Here is a 25488-nt window from a genome sequence, read left to right as displayed (position 1 = left end):
GATATACAGGGAACACTGTTTTCTTCCCTGAGAATGTGAGCAATGCAAAAAGCATGCAAGGTCTATGAAATACAGTTCTTAAACAGTCATATGTTGAGCATCTGAAAAAAAATATTATTTGAAATCACTTGAAATGTTATCATGGGTTACAAGCTAATTGGAAAAAGCTTCAGTGAATGATTTGAAAAAAAGAATAGTCTTCTTCCTCCTTCCAAGATGCAACTTTAAAGCATGCTAACACTTTAGCCATGATGACTACTACATGGCAAGACCGTGGAGGTCTAGACAAATGCCTTGAGAATCTTTCCTTCTTCTTCTTCTTCTTCATTTTATTATTTTTTTCCCCAGCTGGAATATTTTTAAGCTTGAATTTTGCTCCAGTAAATGAAACTCTCATATGCCCAATTTGCCCAAGGGACCGTAATGATTTTTTTTTTTTTTTTTTTTTGTTCCTTCCCAATCTCAGAAATTGTTACAAACTAATACAGGAAACAACAATTATTCAGCCTTCAGGGTTCAACTTCTGGAAGTGCACTAGCAAGCAGGAAGTTCCTTCATGTTCAGCCCACTACAATTTCTACTCTTGCAGCTTGGGGCAAGGCTAAAGTTCCTCTGAGTTTCATTTTAAATGATGTTGTAAGTTGGCGAATTCTAGGGAAAAAAAAGCAACTATTCTTATAACTATTCTTATATTCATACACACAGGACCTCACATGTGACTTCGTTCAAACAAATGCCATAAAAACTTGGCAGTATTATCATTCTAGGTGCCTTAAAGACTAAGCTTCATTTTACATGAAGTCTTTAGAAAATATATCAAGCCTGATGATTGATAAATAAGGATATGTTAGCTGGAATGGCAGATGTCTTGGGTCATAGAATCATAAAATCAGTAAGGTTGGAAGGGACCTCTGGAGATCGTCTAGTCCAACCTCCCTGCTCAAGCAGGGGCACCCAGAGCATGTTAGACAGGGTGGGCCCTGAATATCTCCAGAGAAGGAGACTCCACAACCCCTCTGGGCAACCTGGTCCAGTGCTCCGTCACTCTCACAGGGAAGAAATTCCCCCTCACGGTCAGGCAGAACTTCCTGTGCTTCAATTTCTGCCCATTGCCTCTTGTCCTGTCACATGGGACAACTGAAAAGAGTTTGTCCCTGTCCCCTTGACACCCTCCCTTCAGGTACTTGTACACATTGATCAGATCCACCCTCAGTCTTCTCTTCCCCAGGCTGAAGAGGCCCAGCTCTCGCAGCTGTTCCTCAGAGGGCAGGTGCTCCAGCCCTCTGATCATCTTTGTAGCCCTACGCTGGACTCTCTCCAGGAGCTCTGTGTGTGTCTTGTCCTGGGGAGCCCAGAACTGGACACAGGACTCGAGGCCTCCCCAGGGCTGAGGAGAGGGGCAGGATCACCTCCCTCCACCTGCTGGAAACACTCTTCCCAATGCACCCCAGGAGACCATTGGTCTTGGCCACAAGGGCACATTGCTGGCTCATGGTCAACTTGTCATCCACCAGCACTCCCAGGTCCTTCTCTGCAGAGCCCTTGTTGAACCTCGGGAGGTTCCTCTTTGCCCAGCTCTCCAGCCTGTCCAGGTCTCTCTGAATGGCAGCACAGCCCTCAGGTGTGTCAGCCACTCCCTCCCAGCTTGGCATCATCAGCAAACTTGCTGAGGAGGCACTCTGTCCCCTCATCCAGGTCACTGATGAAGAAGTTGAACAGGATGGGACCCAGGACTGAGCCCTGGGGGATGCCACTAGGCCTCCAACTAGACTCCATGCCACTGATGACGACCCTCTGAGCTCTACCTTTCAGCCAGTTCTCAATCCACCTCACTGTCCACTCGTCTAACCCACACTTCCTGAGCTTCTCTAGCAGGATGTTATGGGAGACAGGGAGACAGTGTCAAAAGCCTTGCTGAAGTCAAGGTAGACAACGTCCACTGCTCTGCCCTCATCTACCCAGCCAGTCATTCCATCATGGAAGGCTATCAGGTTGGTCAAGCAGGATTTCCCCTTGGTGAATCCATGCCGGCTACTTCTGATCACCCTCTTTTCCTCCATATGTTTGGAGATGACATCCAGAAGGAGCTGTTCCACCACCTTTCCAGGGATGGAGGTGAGGCTGACTGGCCTAGAGTTGCCTGGGTCCTCCTTCTTGCCCTTCTTGAAGACTGGAGTGACATTGGCTTTCTTCCAGTCCTCAGGCACCTCTCCAGTTCTCCAGGACCTTTCCAAGATGATGGAGAGTGGCCTGGCAACAACATCTGCCAGCTCCCTCAGTACCCGGGGGTGCATCCCATCCGGGCCCACGGATTTGTGGATATCTAGCCTGCCCAGGTGGTCTCTAATCCTTTCCTCCTCAACCAAAGGAAAGTCTTCCCTTCTCCGGACTTTCTCCCTCACATCCAGGATGCAGGATTCCTGGGGGCTGCCCTTAGCAGTGAAGACTGAAGCACAGAAGACATTCAGTAATTCTGCCTTCTCTGTATCCCTTGTCACCAGGGCCCCTGCCCCATTCAGGAGCGTGCCCACATTTTCCCTCCAGTTATACTGCCAAAAAAAAGGTGCCTGATGGGATGAATATGCCCTCAAGCACATTGCCTGGTCTCCAGCTACTCCATAAAAGCAGGAGTGCCTCTACAGCTCTATGACAGATTGGTTATCCCTGTAGGGACATCCTAGATCTCCTTGGGCATCCCAGATAGCACTAGATGCTTGAGCTTAGGCAGCTGCGTGGAGCTCTCAATGGTCTTAGAGCAGGACAAGAGAAAAAGCAGAACTCATAGCTCTGTTTCTGCCTCTAACTGACTGTCTGGAGAAACCTGGTCAAATCATTCCACTTCCCAGAGTCTCCAGCAGCCCCTCTAGAAATCAGTTTAACATAATTTATTCCGTTCTCATTCTTAGACTGTTGTAACACTTCGATAAAGAAAGGAGTCACACATTAAAAACACGGAACAACCATTATCTCGTAAAAAGTCAACAGGCATTAAGGTACAGACTATGCCCTCATTCCCCCACCCCTGCCGCGGAAGGGGGTCTACTAACTCTGGAGGTGTTGACGTTTTTGGCTTCTACTCTGTCTTGTGGTCAATTAACTGCATGCAAGTATACACATTAGGGGTACCGCTTACGCACAGCCTTTAGAAAATTAAGTCTTCAAAATTCTCTCGTTCTAGCACAGAAAGGGTTCTCCTTTGGTTGCCAAAGTGGACAAGTAACTCTCAGTACCTTATTTCTGTGCGTTAGCAGGAGGGCGTTCATGGAAAGAAAAGTCTATGCAGAGCTGTTCTAGCAGCCCAGTAATACGACACAGGAATAAAACAAGCTGTGCTTACATTAGCCTGCAGTCTGGGGTGCATGGAAAGAGCTATACACAAAAGTGCAGAAACGAAAACCATATGTAGCGTTTTACACATTTCTCCAGAAACCTTCAGATTACACTAGAAGCTGTGTCATTAAGGTAGAATTCTGCTGTTCTGAAAAAAAGAACTGAAAAAAAATAGAGACAGAAATAACAGAAAGAAAGAAAAAGGCTTTAACTTTAGTATTACATAAACCTTTTCTTGACCCTAAAACTAAAGTAATTACCCCAATCAATAAACCTTTTGTACAAGCTCCATCAGATCAAGAGAACTTGCCTGTCTGCAAACAGCACAGTGACAGCAAGTTCAAGGCTACCATCCCATGTAAGTACAGATGTAAGCAGAGCTTTCCAAAAAGCCAAATCTACCTTCCTTTTTCTTTTTTTTCTATTTAAACTATTAAAACCACACAAAATCTGGATCATTAATGGCATTCAGATAGCTAACTCCTGAATGAATACTTGCTGGCATCTAAATACCATTACAAATATGGCTTAGTTTCCTTTGTGCAATAATGTAAATGTAAATACATGTCTGTTTTTCTGCGTATTTTTCCACCCAAATTATCACCTGTAACCATAAGATCTGTTGAAAGATGAGCACACATATATACATAAGAAAACAAGATGAAGCTCAAGTGTAATGTTAAATGAATTACTCTATCTCTAATTTAAAATTAATCTAGCTTTACACACTCTAACTTTGTCCTGCTAGTTTAGTTTTTTCTCTGAAAACATCAATGAAGTGATACACTGTATAAGGAAATAGCAGCGTGGAAGTTGTTACAGCCAAGTTTCTGACCTTTACAGGCTTCTTATTATTTAATCATCTTTGAGATGTGTCCCTGATTTCCCCTATATTAGAGATGCCTTAAGTCTTCAACAGAAAAAGTCCTGAAATAATAATTTTGCCTGCCATTACGGCTTGGGGAGCAGGGTTGTTACCTAAGAATTGTTTCAGACACTTGCACACAGAGAAAAAAAAAAAAAAAAAAAAAAAAACAGGTCACCACAAATAACATCTAGATTGGAAAAGGCTGGTCTGACTTTGGGTTTTTTGGAAGGGCTGCGGCCCCAGCAGATGCAGGCAGAAAGCAGCACTTCGCAGCGGGACTGGTGTGCCGTAGGAACAGCTCTCAGACACGAGCCCCCCGTCAACCCGCACGGTTCGGCTGCACCGCCAAACACGCCCTTCCTCTTCCCTTTTCTTAGAGGAATTCCAGCCAAATGGCAGGATGAAAACTGTCCGCAAACATTACTGACCGGAGCCGAAAGGGATTTAAAAACCTGGAACGGTGCTTGATCTGTTAGGAGTGGTACGAAAGGGCGGGCAGCGAGATAAGCTCTGATACGGGGACACATTGAGCCCCCCGGCTCACTTTGGGGGGAAATGAGACAGTTCATCATTTTTGGGGGTTGGAATACAGGTGGAAAGATTTAGAGAGCATGGATAAAGTTACTGCTGAGCCTGAGCTGCTGCACTTTTCCGGGGCATATCACTACCGTATAAAAACATAATTACTGTTTCATTGGGGATAGCAAACAAAAACCTGTGGCCACGGGGAGCACAAAACTAATGTGAAAAGTGTGAGCACCTCCCCACATCCCTCCTTCTATTTCCGGATTCAGGCTCAGGCCGTGTTTGCTTTTTATTACGCTCCATAAAGCAAACAGACTGGATTTACACGTAGCCTGGATGAAAAACTGGCATCACACCAAACACACTATTAAACTTTTTTGGTGAGGGGAATTCTTCCAGCTCATAGAAATCTCGGACAGAAGGAGTTCACCCCACATCCCCATCTCCTCAGGTCATGCCCCACCTATCAGGCTGGGTTGGGTTGGGCTAGATGGGGCTGTCGCTCTCTTATCCTCTTGCTACCCTTCTGCATGGAATAATTCAGCTCTCACCAGAGGTCCTTAACCCTGTGGCCAGCTGGTTGTTTTGTAGAAGACACCTTTGAATGCTGCAGCATAACCTGAACCTACTCAGTGGATAAACAAAGGTTCTCTATCAAGTAGAGCTGTCAACCTAATGTCTTTCATGAGACCAAATTCACAAGGAAAAAGTCTTAACCAGATGGATGTGCAGATACAAGTAAAAACAAACACAGGATGCTGTCTGGGGATCAGTAGCAGAGGTGATGGAATCTGGGAGGTACATTTCTGCATTACAGAAAGGAAGATCAGTGCCTTGCAGGGACTCATAAAGGATCCTTTTTTCTCCTAGCTCAACTGAGTGACTCTTTTTTCTCTAAATATTACCTAACTAAAACCTACTAGCTTTGCAACACTCGGGGAAGCTGGATAAGAGCTGACTGAAACCAAACTGCAGGAAAAGAAGCATCAGGAAAGGGGTGGTTGCAACAAGAGGGAAATCAAAAAAGGCACCGACCATCTGATGGAGTGTCTGTCGGGCAAGGGCTTGCACTCGGACACAGACAGCTGAAGGCAAAAAACTATTTGTGGAGCATGCAAAGCTCTGCTGTTATTTTGCCAGAAAGAGATCAAAAACATTGAAAGTGAAGTTTTGATTTCCTACCCACTGTGCTTCTCATATGTCACTATTTTTCTTTTCCTCTGCAGACCAAGCAGAACAAAAAAGTTTTGAGTTTGGGAAGGAATAGGCTGTTAATGAATTATCTGTAGAGAGGTACCATGAGGTGCAGGCGTTCAGAAGTCCGTCTGTGAATCAAGGTAGTGGATAAGACGACTATAATCATGCAATAGGGAACAACAACACTTTTTTTAGTATCTGAACATTTCCATGGAGCAGTAGGAGCCCAATCAACATGTAAAGGGTCCTGATTCAGCAAAGTACTTGCTAAACGTTCAGCATGTGCTGCGTTTTGTTGGACAAAGTCTACAGACAAGTTTAGGCTAAGGCAGTTGATGGTCATTAAATCCACTTTTCCTCATTCAGAGTACTGAAGATCTTCTTGTACATGGGAGTTAAACCAAGTAACTCAGGCATTAAGGAGCTAAAGGAAAGTGTAAGCCAGAACAGATCACAGCCCTTGTTAGCTTGCACGGTCTCCTGACTCCCCAGTATTTACATGAAGCCAATTTAGACTTTCCCAGGCATTAGCAAAGCCAGTGTAAATAACTTTAATGGCTTTGAGATTGTAAGTGTATCACACTTATGCATCCCCTCTGAATTGGAAGTTGAGAGAGTCTAAGTTAGTGTACCCATAGCAGCAAATCTGAGTTGCTCAGACTCTTCCTATTCCCTTGGTTAAGAACAACCTAAAAACGTAGACATTTTCATTCTGGGCTAAATAAGAATCACTCACATCACTCCTCACAAAACTTCTGCACTCAGGAGAGTTCCCGATGCTTGCCTCTGGGTCCAATAATGCTTCTGTCGTCCCTAAGCTCAGTCCTGCTGTGAAGCACTCCTCTATGGGTACCCTTCTTGTGTGTGAACTGCTAAGCCAGGGACCGTATGGGGGTTGGCTGTATTTTAGGCTATTGCAGGAAGGGAGCTTGCTTTTTGATGTATACTGTAAAGTGCTATATGTGCTGGCAGGCCCTTATAAACGACACCACCAGCTCACTTTGTACTTTGATGGAGGAAAGTACTTACAGGTAGCTTTCTTCACAGATAGTGGAGGGGGCAGAAGGAACAATGGTCCTTTCTTAAACTTAAGCACTATCTCTTGCAGAAGATAAAAGCAATACAAAACCTTGTATTCTACCATGGTTGTTCTACATGTGCTTCCTGTCGCTTGTTGGGTGATACGCTGGTAAATAGAGATGCTCTCCTCTCACAGACAGATGATTTCTCTTTTCCTTTTGATTTCTCTGTGACCCTGCACAGCCAGGCTTTCCTGAGCTCAGCAGTAACAGCTGCTGGAAGACTCTTTCTCTGACTCCATAGATGCTGTTTTCTGGCTCTCAGATGTTCCTTGTCTCTACTGATCAGATTTTTTGGCTAACATTTCTGTCTCAGGTGTGCTATTCCAGCTCTTCCTCACCCTACTATTTATTCCGCTTATACCAGATTACTCTGAATAAATCGCCGCTATCAGCAAAGGGGAATCCACAAGGTGCTTTTCAGAGAAGTGTTTCTAATACAAATTTCAGAAAGTGCCACCAATGTCATTTAGAGGAAAGTTAATTTATTATTGAGAGACCGTCGTCTTCCATTCCTTTATTAATATCTTGCATTGTAATTGAGAGGAATGGGATAGAACAAAGTTATTAAATACCAAAATTTTTCCTAGAATAACCTTTTTCTCCCTCCACCTGAATTGCCAGTATATGGCAGAAGTATAAGCTCTGACAAGCACTATGATGCTGTATTTTCTCTAGGTTTACATGCAATGGCATGTAACAGGCACACATTTTGACACTACTAATGTGGATTTAGTGGATTTAGTTATAGCTCTATATGATTACAAAACAGTATGATGGACAGTCACATAGTTTATGAAATTAAATGTGCTATCAAACTGGGAATACAGATTTTTTTCCCCCATTTTCCTCCAGTTTCTGCTAGAATAATAGAAGACACAATAATTCCAGACAAGCACTGCACAGTAATCATAGTTGGTGTTGTCGTACAGAGCAAATGGCCTGCAATGATTTTACTACTCTGAAAAATTCGACCTGTTGGAACACAGCAGATAAACTTGGCAAAATCAGTATCCTCTCTATTCAACATTTTTATTGCTGAAGTGAAGACCGCAGTGTTTTACTCAGGTGAGTCCTTTCCTTACTCATAGGGGAGTTTTGCCTGAGGAATGCCTGCAGAATTTGTACTTACTGTTATCCCCATTATCAGTTCGGTGCTTTCACTATTAAGGATGATTATTATATATTAAGCATGATTATTAATTAATGCTTTATGCTTTTTCCCAGCAGTTCAATCACCCTCACAGCCTCTCTGGGGAAATGTCATTCTCCTCGGTTTTATATGCTGAGCAGCTGAGGTATGAGCTTGCGCCGGGCCGGAATTAGCATATCAATCAGAATCCAGTTCTGAACAGGCTGCGGGACCTTGTCAGATCACTGGATCCTACCTCTTCCTGCTATACTGCTATACTTTCCAAATGCACTTTCACTGTAAGCATTAAGTCATTGCAACAATAAAAGGCGATTTTTCTATGTGCTCCTGCTACAGAAATCAAATGAAATGGCAACTTGCCTCTGACAGTCAACACAGCTCCTGCACAGCTTCCTCACTCTGCACAGATCTAAGGTTCCCATCACGTGTGACTTGACTTATTTGTTTGGTGCTGCAGTTTTACACCCTGGATCATAAACATCATGTCAAGTTGCTGTATCCTCTTGACTCTGGTACCAACAAAAACTGTAACACTACAGTATTACAGTATTTATAGTTTTAAAATGTAGTAACCATGTCTTGTCAGACCTCATGAATATAGTAGAAAGGTTCTGAAGCAATACAGTGTCTCTACACAGAAACCTGCCTGGACTTCTTTTAAATAAGTTGTTGAAAATAAGACTAAATAGAAAGGTAGCAACTAGTTACAGGCATTACATAACACTTTTTTAAATGCTACACTTTTACGATCAAATTGTACTCAAGAAGCCGCATCTTCCATATCTAAAATTCTTACTCATCTGAACTGAGTTTCAAAGTGAGTAGCTTGTTCCTAAACAGTTTTTCCTGTTCTCCACTGCTTTGTGTTGTTATAAAGCCATCAGTGAGCAAAAGCGATTTCCACATACGGGATAAAGCTCTCTCCTGCAATACAGCAAGAAAAAGCTTCCTAGTACTGAAAGACAGAATGATTCAAGGTGAGTGATGGATGCATCATGGCCTGTTTGGCTTGTCGCATGGCCAGTGTGACAGTCCTAAAGGCAGTCTGAAATGTGTCTCACCCACACCATTCCTCCAGTAATCAAATACAAGTTAAGAATGTTTTGTCTTTTCTTTTACTGTGTTAGTACAATGAGACTGGGCTGACACTCTAGATACAACTTCCTTTGTTTTTTTGTCCTACACTGTTCCTTTCTTCGGAAAGAACAGTGACTGGTGATTGTGCTTTAAAAATATTTTCCACTGTGACAGCTTTACTGATTTCATGAACTGGGAAATTTTAAACTGGAGAAATTTCTAGAGCAGGAAAAAAAAAAGTCACTGTCAGAAGGACACTTGGGGCAATCGATAAAAGTAAAAACTCAACTCTCAACACTGCTAAAGCAAATTAAATGAAAGTAAATCCACATTCCGTAGAGCAAGCCTTCTATTTTGTTAGCTAACATGCAATTATTTCTGTTGTCGTTTAATTCTGAACAGCACTGAACATGTGAAGTTCCAGGTTTTAAATTTAACACAGAGTATTATGGCAGTATTTTATCATGTGCATTAGATAAACTTTAGCGCTAAAGCTGAATATTGGAATCTTAATGACTTTGCTTTAATAAGACCTAAACTTTTAATTAACTTGCCAAGACAAATTACAGCCTATAGCTCTTTGGTAACTATTGCAGACAGCTGAGACTCAACACCAATGTCTCCTTTTGGAGAGGGATTAATGGCAGCTTTGGAATGAGTCTGTTTTTTTCAGCAAAAAGTCCATTAAACAATCATTGTGGCTAGACGAAAGCTGAGTGCTAGTTTCATGAAGCAATCTTTGAATTACAACTGAATGAATTTGGGGATATGGACAGGTTCATCAGGTCAGTCAAATCTAAACTTAGGTATTACTGAGTCTGAAGCAGATTCTGTGGAATGGCTGAATGTAAACAGGAGATTGGGGCTTGCTCACGGCGTGTGATATTTGCAGGGTGGAGGAAGAATATCCAGTGTCCTGTGCTGTCAGGGAGCCCACCGAGAATATCCTGTCCTCCTTAGACAACAATAAATCAGTGCCTGTGTGCTGAACTGGCAAGGCACTTTACCATCACAGCAACTGAGAGATCTGTAGAGTTAATTTGCACTCATTAAAAAAATCTCCGCTTCTTTCTGCTAAAAGGAGCTGTTGCTGTGTTTCCTATTACTAAGTCTTGCAGTGCTCTTTACAAGGCTGGAGTTTAACCCCAGTACTCTGCCTGAACTCCAGCTTGGACAATTTTCATGGTGCTCAAAGGCTCATTCAGATAGGACTGCCACATTAAACTGTTGCATGGTGCTGCTTTGTGCTGTTTAACCATTCTCATACCTCTATTCCACAAAGGAAAAAATGTAAATAAAAAAGAAGATCAAAGGAAAAGAATGAAGCAGGGCTGCTGAGGCTTGTAATCCATCACTGGTACCAGCTGCAATCAGGTTCTGGATATAGTTATTAAAAAGGTCTATAAATAGACCATAGTATAAATACCTATGAGCTATTTAAGGCCTAACACTATTTAACAAGAGATTGTTGTTAAACACATCCTCTACAAGCATCGTCTCCAAAATCATACAAAGTTACCATGCAATTTGAGTATGTGCATTAATAGCTTGCCTCAAGCCAGACAGTTAACACACTAATACAGGAAATCCTTACCAATAGCAGTAGTGAGAAAAGAAACCACTTCTGATTCTTTGCCGTCATTGTAGAAGGCCAAATGCCATATTCCTGAATCCAAATACTGGATAAACCCTGTCTCATGGCTGGACAACGGCATAAAAGTTCTGTGTTGCCTCTGGGGTCCTTCCAGGCTTCTTGCCTCCTGCGTCAGCAGACGTCTTCCATCAAGGAGCTCAACAAAGTCAAACTGCAAAATAAGGAAAGAATGATTTTCCACATGGCTTCCAAGCTCAGTCTCTTGCTTTGCGTCTGTCTTATGAGGAACACAGACATACGTTGCATCAAGTGTTAGAAATGTGCATTTACAGAAGTATTCTAAGCAAGATTTTCTCTGGCAACTAAATTATGTTCTTGGACCACCAGCAAGTAACTGTTTTGGAAACAGCTAGCATATAAATGTATTTGTCTGTAATTGCATGAATCAAGAAATCATCTTTATTTAGAATGGGATTTGGGCATATTCACCTTACTGATGTGCTTTTGTTTTGTAGAAACATGGGCAAGAACTGCTGTCCAGGGAATTTGTTTGACATGTCTAAATTGCACTGTAAGTAAGTTGATAAAAAGAAGCTACTCAAAAGCTTATTTGTCAGTTTATTTGTGTCTTAGATAATAAGGAAAACAGACCTCAAAAAAATACTATCTAGCCTAACTGGATTGTTTGCTAGAATTGCTTTTGGTTATCAAAAAAAAAGAGATAAGCTGGATTTTGCAAGTAAATTCTGGTAGAGATTTGGCAGAAGTGCTTTGCTTAGCCAGCAAAGATTTTATCTTAAATTATTAGCAAAAGAGGTTGAAAGATCCTAGAAGATAGAAAACAGATAAAGTAACACATAAAAGTCCCATTTAGGGGTCTGTCTCTTTGACATTTTCCCCCAAAAGATAAATATATATACATATATAAATATATATATATATGTATATATTGCTGGGCTATATTCAGGTAAAGAATTGCTTTGATTTTGCTGCTGGAATTATAAATACCTTTTGTTTCCTGTTGATATAAGACAGTGACTTTCTGTAGTAACTATATTTTGTCTGGTAATATATTAACATGACAGGTCAGACACAAGCCTAGCAGATATCACAAATGTTAAGTGAGCCTTACCTAATCTGACTCTCATCTTGTGGTTACATGCACTAGTTAAGAACAGAACATGTTGCGAGCAGAACCTAGCAGTCAGAGCACATCTTAACTTAAAGCCTTTACTTGTTTTGGCCTATCATCTCATCTAGTTGGTCAAATAAGCTTGTGTTTTTTGGTAGGAAGGAGGATGACAGGGGCAAAGACACGGCACTTATGACTACTTGTGCCAGTAAATGCTGCTGCACTAATAACTGGATGTACATGTTGGCAGAGTGAGGCAACAGAATTTAGGTTCCTAATCCCTTCTGACTTTCCTGTAACAAAATTTGTGTGCTTCCTTCATACTACTAAGTTGTCTGAGAGTTGTCTGAGTTGTCTTTAAAGTCTGCCAATGTTCACTGCGTGAACTGGTCATGAAGATGAACTATTGTCTACACTGATTGCTAGTCAGTTCTTGCTGTGGGCATGACTGACACAGCTGGGAATGTGGTGGGAGGAGGACATCACGGTGTTGTCTGGCTGTTAGGAATTTCCCATCGGGGTTGAGTCCAACTGAGAAACACGCTAGCCAGTTGTGCTCAAGAAGTTAAAACAGATGAAAGCAAATTTTACGTATTTCCACTTCTATTTTGGAGCTTGACAGAGCAAATCGACTGTGTTTTTGAAAGTGTATCAAAGCAACAGATAACTGCAGACACAGTAGGCAAAGTTCATCTCACTAAGTGTTGACACATGCATGGTAACTTCAATCAGTTCTCTAGAACTACTGAAAAGTCAGTTAAAGAAATGGACACTTCTAGAATGCAATCCATCTCATCCTAAAGTTGACATTGAAAAAATGTCCAATGGATTGTACCCTAGTGGCATCTATTTCGCACTACATATTAGATGTAGATGCCTAAAGCTAAGGGACATGAAAATGATTCCAAGGCCCTCAGCTACAGTGAGCTGCTGTTGCTGCAGTCCAGTCAGGGTTAGGCTTTCCTGAGGGTTCCTGCCAAACATAAGAGTTTATTTTGATAAATACAAACAGGCTAGTTATTTGGCTGTTAATGACTTTGCAAAGTTACTATTTTACATAGTTGCAAATATAAATTGAACCGCAAATGAATTATGTTTTATTACATTTTTAATACATTCAGAGATTTTTAATATGCAATTAGAGTTATTGCAAGCAAGGATATTGTCAATAAAATACTATGTTAATCAATTCAAATGGTATAAGTGGAGAAAAATCTCCCATAAGCTGTGATGGCCAATCCCTAAAATTTATGATTTAACAAAACTTGGCTTAGGTTAAAAAGAGTCTTAAAGAATGATTTGATATAGGAAGATTAAAGTTAACATACCGTAAGAAAATTGCATAAATTTTATTATGATTGGTTGAGAAGAATTAGAAGAAATGATTTTAGTTACCAGTAAATTATTTTAGGGGTTCTACAGGTTCTATTTTAAGACTACAGAAATTTGGAGCTTGTACTTTCTTCCTTCTTATTAGTTTCTAAGGTTGCCAGCAACCTTGAGTAGATGACAAATCACTGCAGATGGAGAGACTCCCAAGGAGAACCTGGAATAGTTTGTTGTTTCAGCATGGATAAATATGACTTTTAATGTTTTACCAAATTCAGGAATATATGCTAAGAGTCTATTCCTTGGGTAGCAGCTGAAAGTTCCTTAAAGAAGATTGGCTATCTTAAAGCCAACATCACAGAAAGCAGATTATTTAAACCAATGCAGATGAAAATCTTACTGTCAGCTATAATTTTACTACCACCATTGACTAAATAGGCTGATGAAAAAAAAAAAAAAAATCTTCCAAGGAGGACTCTATCATTGCACAAAGTATAAACTTCACCAAAATGCTGTTTATGAAATTTCTTACAAAATTTGGAAATATAAAACTCATTTGATAGATTTATGGGGAGCAGCAGATACTTTGGAATAGGCAGAAAAGATGAAACTTGTATAAAATATATAAACTATGAGACTCATTTACCTTTTCAACATAGAAAATAGGTTACTTTTTTAATGAATCTGAAGAAAGCTAACAAGCTATGGTGAGATTAAATGCTAAGGATTAAACTTAATATGAAAATATATAGAGAGTGTTTTAACTGACAGCATTTTCTCTTTAAATGAATTTAGGAAAGTAGATCATTTCAAAACTAAATTAAACATTAAGAAGTAATATATGATATTGCTTAAACATCTGCAGTTTTATTATAATATTTCTTCTGAATAGGGTGAATTTGAGGACAGGTTTCTATTATTCCAGCATGACTCTTACTGTTTGAATAAAAATACCCCTCTAGTCATTTTTGATGATGTTTTGGTCCACATGCTGCTTTTTTTTTATATATACCTGGCAGCTCTGAATTTGTAGATACACAAAAAGCAGCATTCACAAGGACTACATGCAATTGCATTGCCTCCTTCAGCATGTACTTTTGACAAAGATGCTCCACATTCCCCATTTAATTTCTTATTCACAGTTGAAGCCTCAAGTGGTACATAACTGTGCTGTTTTAAATGGAAAAGGTCCAGATAAATTTTGATAAATCACTCAGAATATCCCAACAAAAACTAGGCTAGAAAAAAAGCAATGGTGAAATCAGTGTGTGCTTCCTAAATGTTAAAACCTTACCATGGTTGCGTGGAATGCCCCACTACCATTTAAATGTTTTGCTTCAGGTTCAAAAGATTTTCACAAAGCTTAAGTGTTAAATTTTAGCATTAATTTGTTATTTAAACAATTGAAATTATTCCTGTTATAACCTTTTTCCTATAACAGAAATGGCTAATAATAAACAGGCAGACTTACCACAGACTTCTGATCTACAATTAGTATTATTGTTGTGACCAAGATTTAACTTTCTTATTTAAATAACAGAGGAGATTTACTTTTTAAATGTCTGAATTTCCCCTTTAAGAAAGCTTGATTAAAAATGGGTAATAATAGCAATAACTGTTGTGTCACTGAATTTATGACCTGATGATCTTACTGAAATGCTTTAATTCTGCAGAAAAGCAGGCAGAGAAAGTGTAGATTTATGATATCTCCTTGACATAAATAAGTTGTAGATATGTGGAGGGGTAGAAATTTGCTTGCTAAAGAAGAAAAAAGTAAGGACAGGATATTTCTATAAATCTCAAATATTTGTGTTGTTTGCTAGATTTTTCAGTTGTTAATGGAGGGAAAGGGAAAGTTAAAGCAGTAATATAACTCTGGTAATAATCTGACAACTTGCTGATGCAAGCTGTAGTAAGATGCTTTGCATTACCAATGACAGTTACATCCTAATGTGTTAATCAATCTGGTTAAGAGCAGTTTAGAAAATGAAAATAGAAAGCAGAGAAAATAATGTACAAAAGCCTTATTTAAGGGGATGCTTCTTTGGAGCTTTCCCTACAAAGCGATTTTTTGACAGAATTTTGCCAAGCTGTGTCAAGTAAAACAAGAGCTTTCATTTTAGTACAGAAGAAGAATAACTATTTCTTGATTTGTCCTTAAGTAAGCCAGTCGCTTTTTTGTAAAATCTTGATTTTATTTGGTTATTGGACCAATTATTGGACCCTGGCCAATCTCAACCTAATCTGACAGTCAACGGGCATAACATGAAGAGTTGACTCTATCACGAGGGGGAAATGGGGAGTCTGCAACAGAGGGCACAGACCACAGCTAGACCGGATGACTTAGGAGTAGATTCTTCTGCTGTATGATTCTATGATTCTATGATACCACCAAGTTAATGTGTAAATAACTCGCAGTTGTCATTGGATTATCTTTTTCTGGAATATATGACCATTAATATCTTGCAAACACGCAGTAAATTCTTGAGACAGATATTTGAAATAAAAATAATAAATCATAAGAATATAAATATAAAGATAGCTATTGCTTCATGGAATTGTGGTCCCATTACCTGTGTATGTGATGGTGGAAGGCCTTTTCTGCCATAGATGCCCACCAGGGCAGCCTTTCCTAAAGACACATTGAATTTCAGATGGACTGGGTGATCGATGAACACCTGAGATCTCCAAAAGATACCAGGAGGGATCTTCTGTGTGGCTCTTCTGCCAACATCAATTTCTCCAGAGTCTATAAAACTGTCGTCTGGAAAGAAACTACTGGGCTTTCCTGCCAAAATACAGGAAGAAAAATCTTGCATTAGCCTTAGATGCTAAAAGTAATCCAGTCATACTGGTATCTCTAACAGTCATCTTGAGAAACAATCTATTATTGTCCTGAGGTCCTCAGAATACTTTGTGTACGATATCCCTACGATTATGGGAGAAAAAAATGGCTGGGTTATTCCTGGTGTTAGTAACAATTTTGTTTGAAAACAGGAATATGGGAAAAGTAACCTGGAGAAAAATGCCCCTTTGTTTAAATCACAACACTAGAGTTTCTGTAATTACATTTGAATGTTAAAAGTAAATCATGTTACATTACATCATGAATTAATATATGCTCAGTTAGGGAGAAGACATTATTATATTAGCAAAGAGAAGTGAAGTAGTTGTGAAGTAGACATGTCACAAAATGGAATGGTAGTGGGGAGAACAGCAGTATGAATGATGCCTAATTGGAGAAAGGAAAATATTTCTCCATCAAATTAATGCTTGACAAATGGTAAGAATATTTGAGCTTCATTCCTCAGTCCAAGAAAGGCTGAAGAAAATGCAACTAAGAGGAAAAGATGAAGGAAACCATATCCTGCACTTAAAGTAATATCTACTAAGAAACTTGAGCAGTTTTAATTAGGTTTCAATACAATATGTAAAGTGTGTTACAATCATCAATACTCTTTTAGCAAATAAGGAAATGGAAGAATCTGTTTCTTAGAGCGAGCACCAAGTGTGAGCGATGGCAAACAGCGCATGCCATAACATCTCATGGTGTCACCAGGGAGCTCAGCATCTCTGGAAAACACTTCTGAAGAATTCCAGGTTAGATACTTGAAGTTCTCAAACTCGGTGGCCTCCTTGAAAAATCTGGACCCAAAGAAAGCCCAGAGAGGCAGAATGGAAAATAAATAAAATCCCACAACACTGGTACACTGGTTTTTAAGCCTTTGCGATAATCACTGGCCACACAGCTTCCCCTGCAATGAACAGAGAAGAGGAAGGTGGCAACAGCTTAGCAATAGCCTTTAAAATAGCTTTTATTTAAGCACATTTCTGCTTGAAAAGTATGCAGTAGTGTCACCTGAAAGATTTTGGCTTCAGTAAGGAAAACACTGCGTGGACCATCAAGGACTGTATTTATTAATTTGGGAAATTCAAATCAATCTTATCTCTGTGCCATTACATTTCACTACTATTTGTTTCATAGATCAAGCAATTCTAACAAAATGAGAAAGAAATTCTCAGCAACATACAGTCTTTTGTAGCAAAATCACATTGTGAGAATTTTGCTTCCATAATCTACATGTGGGAAATAAGAAATAAAAATTTATTTTCCCACCCATCATGAATACAAGTCAAATAGAAGTTACCTGCAGTGTTGAAAGGGTGATTGCTAGAACAACCTTTCAGCCATAAAATAAAATTTTGCACTGTTTCCAATAACAGTATTTCATTTAAATATTAATCTCCTCCACATCTCATCCCAAGTCCCCAAGAGAATTTGATGTAAATTGTTAGCTTTCTAAAATACATATATAAATTAAATGCATGTTATCAATTAACAAAAAAAGGTATCTAGAGATGCTTCACTGATGGAGAATCTTTCTTTCACTTTTTTTAATTGTATAAAGTTTTTCAGGTCAACTTTTGGTCCAAATAACATTATTTGTGATGTAAAGTTAGCAACTGTTCAAGTACACTGTTGGAATGGGACCTGGTGACACTCTTTATTTTTTTATGCTAGCTTGTGGCAGAAGTTTTTTCCATGCCAGCATAGTTTAGAAAGCAGAGGGTGTATACCTGCTCACAGAAAAATATTCTGGTTTTATCAGACTCTCATTTATCCCTGCTCATTGCATTCAAATGAACACAAGGGAAAAATCTGCAGACAGTTTTATTCTTTTTTAGTCAAAACGTAGATTAACATAGATAATCAGAAGCAGCTTTGGCAAATGCAGATTCTTACTGAACCATCTGTGGTGAGTGCAATTGAGTACAATGAAAATCAGACTAGCTTGATTCTAACAGTTTTATTTTATAAACTAGATATTGTTAATATTTATCTGGAATAGTAAAAATTACTTTTCACACTGTCAGGTTTAAAGGAAACAGTTCCCATAGTCTTCATGCAAAGATTCTTGTTCTATTATTGTGAGATGCAAAGTCTTGCCAGATCCTATTAAAGAAGAGCCAAAGATGCCACACGTTTTGGTCCATAAGGATACGTTTTTCTGATTACTACTGACATGTTTTATAGATTCATAGAAATTCAGATGAAAAACCTGAAGTGTTTGATATTGTTCATTAATAAAGATTGTGAGGGAATCAGGGAAGGTGAGAATTTAAATGATAGTTGTTGCTATGCAATAGATATAGCCTGGGGGAAGTAAGCGCAGCACGTATTCTGCACCGACAGAGAACAAGGCTTGCTCAAACAAGCAAAAACGCTTCTGCGATTGAATCAGAAAAGGTAACTTCACAGAAAGAATTGTTTGTACACACAATTCCAAAGTTTATGTCTCTTCTTGGTGGACAGTTTTAAGTCAGAGCATACGATATTGCCAGCGGCTGAGATTTACCCTGACGCCAAAGTCCAAAGGAGGACTCTCTTTACCAGGCTGAATTCCAGCCCCTGAAGACAATCTAAGTTTGTTAGTTTTAACCTATAGCAGGATCAGGTCCTTAGGACTGGATACTTCATAAATAAAGTACAATAAGTAATTTCAGCTTCTAATCAAAAATTAGTTTTTAATCAGGATACTTGGCTACTTAAATTTAACTTCAGGTCTGAATTCTTAATTAGCCTCTCAATTACTTGGTTCTTTCTACACATTACCTTGAATTTTTTAATTGCCGTAGCAACTATTTCTAATTTATTTGGTTATTAAAATGAATTATTTCATGTCAGCCACTGCTGAATCTGCTTATAGTTTTGATACCAAGGTACCCTGACTCATCAAATCACTTAAGAACACACTTATATTTCTCTGACTTCAATCACAGCTAATTACACGCTTAAATGTAAGCATGTGATTAAGTGCTTTGCTGAACAGGGCTGGGCTTAAACAGACGTAAATGCTTTGCTAGAGCACAGTCATAGTTGAAAATGAAAGACTCTTACTGCTAATTGGCAAGGCACTGGTAATGATACATTCAGATCAGCTATAAGGAGGTTCTAACCTATTTCAGACTATTTCATTGGGATCAAAATACTCTTGAACATATTTTAAATCAAATTTTTAAGAAATTTCAAACACAACACATTCTGATTCAGAATAGCAGTCATGCAGCATTGCTAGTCTAGAATTAGCTCCATAGTCACTTGATGGAGAAAAAGCTGTATTTTGAGGGTGGGTGGGGTTACCCCTGTAAAAAAGATCTTGGCCAAATACACGTTTTTAGTGAGGACAAGAAATTTTCCTCTATGTTCAAAAGATTCCCTAACATCTGTATGAAGGGCTATCTTGAGAAGTCTTTTAATGATATAGTTATGGTATCTCCCAGATTTCTCTTTTAATAGACCTTTTGGCAGCAATCAAAACTTTTATTGATTTCATTATAAGCATGGTTGAAGAAGAAATCAAGTGGAGGTCTTTGATTCGTACTGCAGTTTTAGACACATCAATTATATTTTCATTTTGACTTTTTAAAAGGTAATGGACAGATCAAAAGTAGATATTTCAAATATGGCAACTTAGAGAAGAGATGATCCATTATGAAGCATCTTCGAATACAGCAGCAGGGATTTCTGTGGCTTGCTGTATGGTCTACTACGGTTTGTTGAAAATAACCAACTTAGCTCATTTTTCATTGTAGCAACTTGATTTGTCAGCCATCAGTTACTGGTAAATACACTGTTTTAAGGAACACATAGTTATGTCCTTCAATTAAACTAATAAAAACAGATACTCTCTTAAAGTAAAAATACTATAAGTAATATAAATGATATATATATACACAAAGTCTCAGCCAAAGTCTAGGGACCTCTGTGGAAACTACTGAATTCACTGAATGGGTTGCCAGAGTGACTTCTCAGTTCAGAACTGAGTATGACTTGTATACTCCTTATCTTCCACCTATAAACCCTCCTCCCTTAAAATAACTATCAAAAATAGTAAAAAAAAATATAATTTTACTGGGATCTGTTAATCTCATACAAAGAAGCATTGATACATCAACAAAACAGCTTTCTGAAATTTTGGATTCCTCATTTCTCCAACTGAGTCTTGGGAGTGATAAAACACCTGTACTTTGCAGAGCTTATAGATACTTCCGGCAGTGCTGCCTCTACACAAAGTATGCTAAGATGAACTGCTGAATTGACAAACCATCAGTTGCTTCTAATCTCAGTTGAAACTGCAAGCTGTCGGTATCATGTTACTTCGTGGAAAGTAGGCCTTTACATGACTACCTTTGCACAGAGATGTCCATCTTCAGAGTGCCAAAACTCACAGCGAAATACTACTTAGCAAATATTCTGGTGCTTGGTGGCAACCAGTAGCCAAGAACAAACATTTTTGCATTTTGCATTTTACATTGTAGAAAAAGCTTGTTCCAATGCTCCAGGAATCATTGAATTTTCAAGACACAAATGTGTTTGTTTGTTTGTCTGCTTTCCATGACAATTACCATGCAAGGTAGAGTTTTCGTGATGGAATGCTGTACCCAGGGAGATAAGGTATAGACATTTCCACCTCGAGAGTAGCTTAAACGTGTGATGAAAAATATACACTCTTCTATCACATTAGTGGATGTCAGAAGGGTATGAAACTTAGAAAGATGTGGAAACAAGACCAATGGCTACTACTTCTAAATGTGAAAGACTGGAAAAACACCTGATAATGGCAGTATTAAGAGTAATGGAACATGAGACTGGATGGCTGGAGTTCAGAGGCAGACAGAAGACTCACAACATGGACACACACCAACCATACCTTCACTGGTTCCTTTGCCTTTCCTGTCAGGTAACTCTAACCCTGTGCCCCCCGAAGGATATAAGGAGACGTCCGTTGGCACTGGCCAACTGCTGGCTGTGTCTTCCGTGATTTCATACATCTGCCCTTCCATCGGCTGCAGGTGCCAGTTTAGGCCAAACAGGTGCATGGCTGTGGTGAGCAATGAGAAAAGTCATCTTTTTCTGTTTGGGAGAGTTTTCAGAACTACAGGGGCACTTTCTAAACCCTCATTTCACTTCTTTATTATTAGTGAATATTTTAGGACAAAAATGAAATTCATGTTACTAGACATCCCTTGCTGATTCTGCCATACCAGTTCCCTTGGTCTTTCCACCCACTTAAATTACTACTGGATCACTTGTATCAATCCACTTGGCTTATTCCAGTAGAACTACTCCTGATTTACAGCCTACGTGAGAACATAATCAGGCACCATATTTCAGAAAACTCCCAAGTCTGAAGTGACAATGCATTGAATACGTAAATACAAGGAACGTTATCTATCTACATACCAATAAATTCTAGAAAACTACACTTTGGTTTGTTTTGCTGTATTCAGAGGTTCTTATTTATATGGGTTCTTATTTAATTTCTACCCACCATTTATACACACAAGCTCTTACAGATATCTCTTGACAGTTTATTTTCCTGAATACGAGCAAGCAAAAATTAAGGCAATTCAAGATCAATCTTGTACACTTCATTTTGTGCTCAGCATCAGGAATGTGAGCGCTTATAACTGAGCATTCCTTAATACTATTCAGCTTCTCCTATTCAGACCAAAGATACATTCCCAAGGTTTAAAAATAAGCAACACCATTTAGATCTGTGTGATGTCAGGGCACAGCTCTCTGTAGGTTCCTGGGCCACGCAAAGTCATCTACTACACATGTGAGTTTGTTTCAAGGCATTGCATAAAGACAAGCAAAGTTAAGGAACAAGGTGGAGTACTTAAATAGCAAACATATGTATGAAGAATATGGAGAACTGTATGCTTATAGTATTTTAATAGTTGTCCCTTGAAAATACAAAGCAAAATAATGTGGCTTCTTGTATCAGTTCTTCCTTCCCCAACACAAACATTTCATATTTAATCAGCATCCAGTTTACCTTCAGGCTTTCCACAGCTAAATGATCTGATATTTGCTACACTCAGAGTGACATTTATTTTTTAAGGGAGTGCTTTGATATTTTACACTGTAATTTCTCCAGGAAAATGTACAATGACACTAGCATCACAGCCATTTATCATAAACAAAAAGTTAAAAATAGGAAAGGAATAGAGCTATAGTTCTCATTTTATTCACAAAGATACATCTGAGCTTGCTAACACTGCCAGCGACAAGTGGTCAGTTTATTTAAACCAGTGCATCAGGAATAATCTTTTCAAGAGAATTGAAAAGTTGTCTGAATATCAGCATATTTCAATATATTTAGCAAAATTAGTACTTTTTTCCACTTCAGTCCTGATTAGGTCACCTACCACCTACCAACATGAATAAGCTTGTCTTTATATAGTAGAGGACAGAACATTACAAAACACACTGAGAGCAAAACTCTCATTCTACCACGTAAACAGAGACTTGGTTTGTTAACCAAGTCTTATTAAGAAAGAAAATACTTTCTTAAAGCCCCCAAACAGCAAGGAAGGTATGCTGAGAATCTTTTGAAAACTAGAACATTTTACTACACGTACCACATACCAAAAGAAATACTGACAACACAACTGATGATTCAAAGAACATATTGGCCAGTATTTTGATCGGAAGGGAGTATATTTACTTGGCAGAAATACTGTGCAACTTAAGAGAGGAAATCAGTATGGGAGGAAGGAATTTGCATCAACTATTTGGCACTGTCACCTCTGCATAGTGTCTTTGTGTTTACAGGACCCTCATTATCAGAGTGCCTGGACACCTCACAACTATTAACCTCCTAACACGTCAGAAGGTAGGAATCGCTTATTCTCTACTTTGTAGAAAGGGAGAAGGGTACTAGAACAGATTAAAGGTCTGACGCAGTTCACTTGACTGGGCACTAAAAGGAGGTTATGTGTCGCTATGCGTTACTCTAACTTACTATGAGCTCGGAGGTTCACAAGTTCCAACAGGCATTTCAGGCGTTCCTCCTCCAGCTGTTTTTGTGCTAAGCTCAGTACTAGACATCGCCTGAGAATGCCATCCAGACTGGACCTCTCCATGGACCAAAGTGTCGCACAGGTGCCTTCCTGCCTGTCTCTAAGCTCATACAGAGCTCAGGGGCTTCTGAGTATGTGTGAATTCCTGCATTTAATCATACGCGGATGTTTGTAGTCCAAAGCAGAATGAACAATGTATTTTTCACTACTCCAGGCTCAGGCAATCCTAGACAGCAGGCAGTCCAGATATCTCTGCTGGCTCTAACAGCTTAAAATCCAATCATATCTACCAGATGTCTGTGTATTGCAGTGCCTTTCATGAGCTTATACTGGACATTAACAGTGCAGTCAGGAATTGAATCAATGGCTTTTCCATTAGACCATTCAAATTGCTCTGTCCTAGGGACATCATAGTGTAAGTGCCATACAAATTCTTAAGTATTCATTTAAATATTTCTCTTCTCCTTCATGGGAATGTATTGCTTATAGGTCATTACTTACTGCAAAAAAATGAAAGTGAAGAAGTCAGCACCGTTTTGGGTATACTGAGCTGGCTATGAGCATCTTTCCTGGGCATGCAAAATGCATTTGAAATCTCCTGAGAGAAAATGTCTTATGAGAAAAAAGTCTTGCTTCAGTTTATGGAAGTTCTATGGTTTTTCTGCACATCAGTCTGCTCCTTAAGCAGGTCAATCAACCATTCCATGTTTCGTTTTCCTTGAATGCAAGATTCACATTTACTTTACTGACACAACTAATGTAACCATTCATTTGGTGTCTTGCAGTGTCACAATCTAGAAAACGTGATACAATTGTCTATAACAAAGGCACTATCTGTGTTATCACGTGCAGGCCTGCATTTACATGTCAGCTCCTATCTTTGGTTAATAGATTTTGTCTAAAACAAAACGCTTCTTGTATACATTGTTTCCTGTGCACACATCATCACACTGATGGCTCGTGAGATGTATGCACATTATGCATACCAAATTGCAAAAATCTTGGAAATAGGGAATTATCTGAAAAGCATTTTGACTGTCAATTTGCCTAAAAAGAATCAAGAGAACAGAGTGCAAAAGACAAAGACTGGGACTACTGCTCTATAGACAGTTTCTGATTTCATGTTCCCAAGCATAAAATAAAAACCTACAAATATTCACACCCATAAGGCAAACAGACATCATGCAACCTCTGCTGCAGGTGGGCACCAACTATGAAAGCTTTCCTGAAACTGGAAAAAAATCTGTTTGCTTTGGAAACATACTCTGGTACAACCCATGTTACTAGAAAATCACCTGCTTAAGTGTTCATCATCACTATCTTTCAAATATCAATGGCATCTGATTCGCAATGGCATCTGATTCGCAAACTGGCAGAAGATTCAGTCTTCTGCTTGTTCCCCCTAACTACCATGTTAAAAAGTAACAGCAGTATATGTATCGAGTAACTCATAGGAAATAAGTAAAATTGTTGATGCGCACAGTTGTTTTAGTAGAGGCACAGCTGAAACTTGTTCTGGGCTAAACAGATGAAAAGTTCTTCTAGGTGGGGGGAAAAAGAAGATGTTTATCAAGGAAAGCCTGGATAACACAGATGAGAGTCACAATGATATGCTTTGAAGTCTGCAAAAATAGTTTGAGATTCTTGATGTTCTCAGGCTCCAGAACAATTGAATCACTGCTGATGTTTTCTCTTTTTTTTTTCTTTTTCTTTGTTTCTGTTCAGCTAGATGTGAGATGTGGCTCTAAAAGAGCAAGTGGCTTCCTAACAGCCCACATGTCCTTCTCGCTCTCCCTCCCAAACATGATTCTCAATATATATTCCCATATCCTCACGTATTAAAAGAGCTCAGTGTAATTAACAGTCACTGAAGGGTACCTATTTTGTGCAACACCATTAGCTTCCTCACCTAGGAAGCCTTATGACATGGCCTTTGCAGATATGTTGGTTACCTTTCCCTTGGTTGTTAAAACTCGTTGCCTTTAGGCTCTCTGGGTGATTTCAGCACCAACGACTGAGACGATGTGGTAAAGGGGAGGCATCTCATCCACTAGGAGCTAGTGCTCTGAAATCAAACCTCTGACTTGCACAGTCTTTCAACTGAAGCTAAGTGTTAGCAAAAGGTGCCCTGAAACCTGCTGAATGGGTAACAGAATTTTCTGGGGCAGAATAATCTGCCTTATGCTTGGTCCTAAGGTGTCACCGGCTGCTCTCTGGGTGGCAAAAAGAAGGAAGGAAGTCAAATTCTACGGTCCTTTCAGGGTCTGACTACTCTGCTGAGTTCAGCATTTCAGCCACTGAAGTGTGGTTATGTGATGTGGTTATTCATTTGCT

At 39.3% G+C, this 25488-nt stretch overlaps 1 protein-coding gene across 3 annotated transcripts in view; it reads right to left on the bottom strand.

Moving 5' to 3' along the window:
- The window catches only part of TENM4 (teneurin transmembrane protein 4), a 348755-nt gene that overhangs the window by 170655 nt on the left and 152612 nt on the right, over positions 1 to 25488 (bottom strand). For all 3 annotated transcript variants that reach the window (XM_062567394.1, XM_062567392.1, XM_062567393.1), the window contains 3 exons: positions 20997 to 21167; positions 15858 to 16072; positions 10824 to 11034 (listed from right to left, as the gene is read on the bottom strand). In XM_062567394.1, the coding sequence (XP_062423378.1) occupies positions 10824 to 11034; positions 15858 to 16072; positions 20997 to 21167 (597 nt within the window). The remainder of the gene's footprint in view (positions 1 to 10823; positions 11035 to 15857; positions 16073 to 20996; positions 21168 to 25488) is intronic.

This window comes from Rhea pennata, chromosome 1 (assembly GCF_028389875.1).
Source record: "Rhea pennata isolate bPtePen1 chromosome 1, bPtePen1.pri, whole genome shotgun sequence".
Taxonomy (NCBI): domain Eukaryota; kingdom Metazoa; phylum Chordata; class Aves; order Rheiformes; family Rheidae; genus Rhea; species Rhea pennata.
The sequence above is the reverse complement of the archived record's forward strand: the minus strand, read 5'-3'. Positions and strand labels throughout refer to the sequence as shown.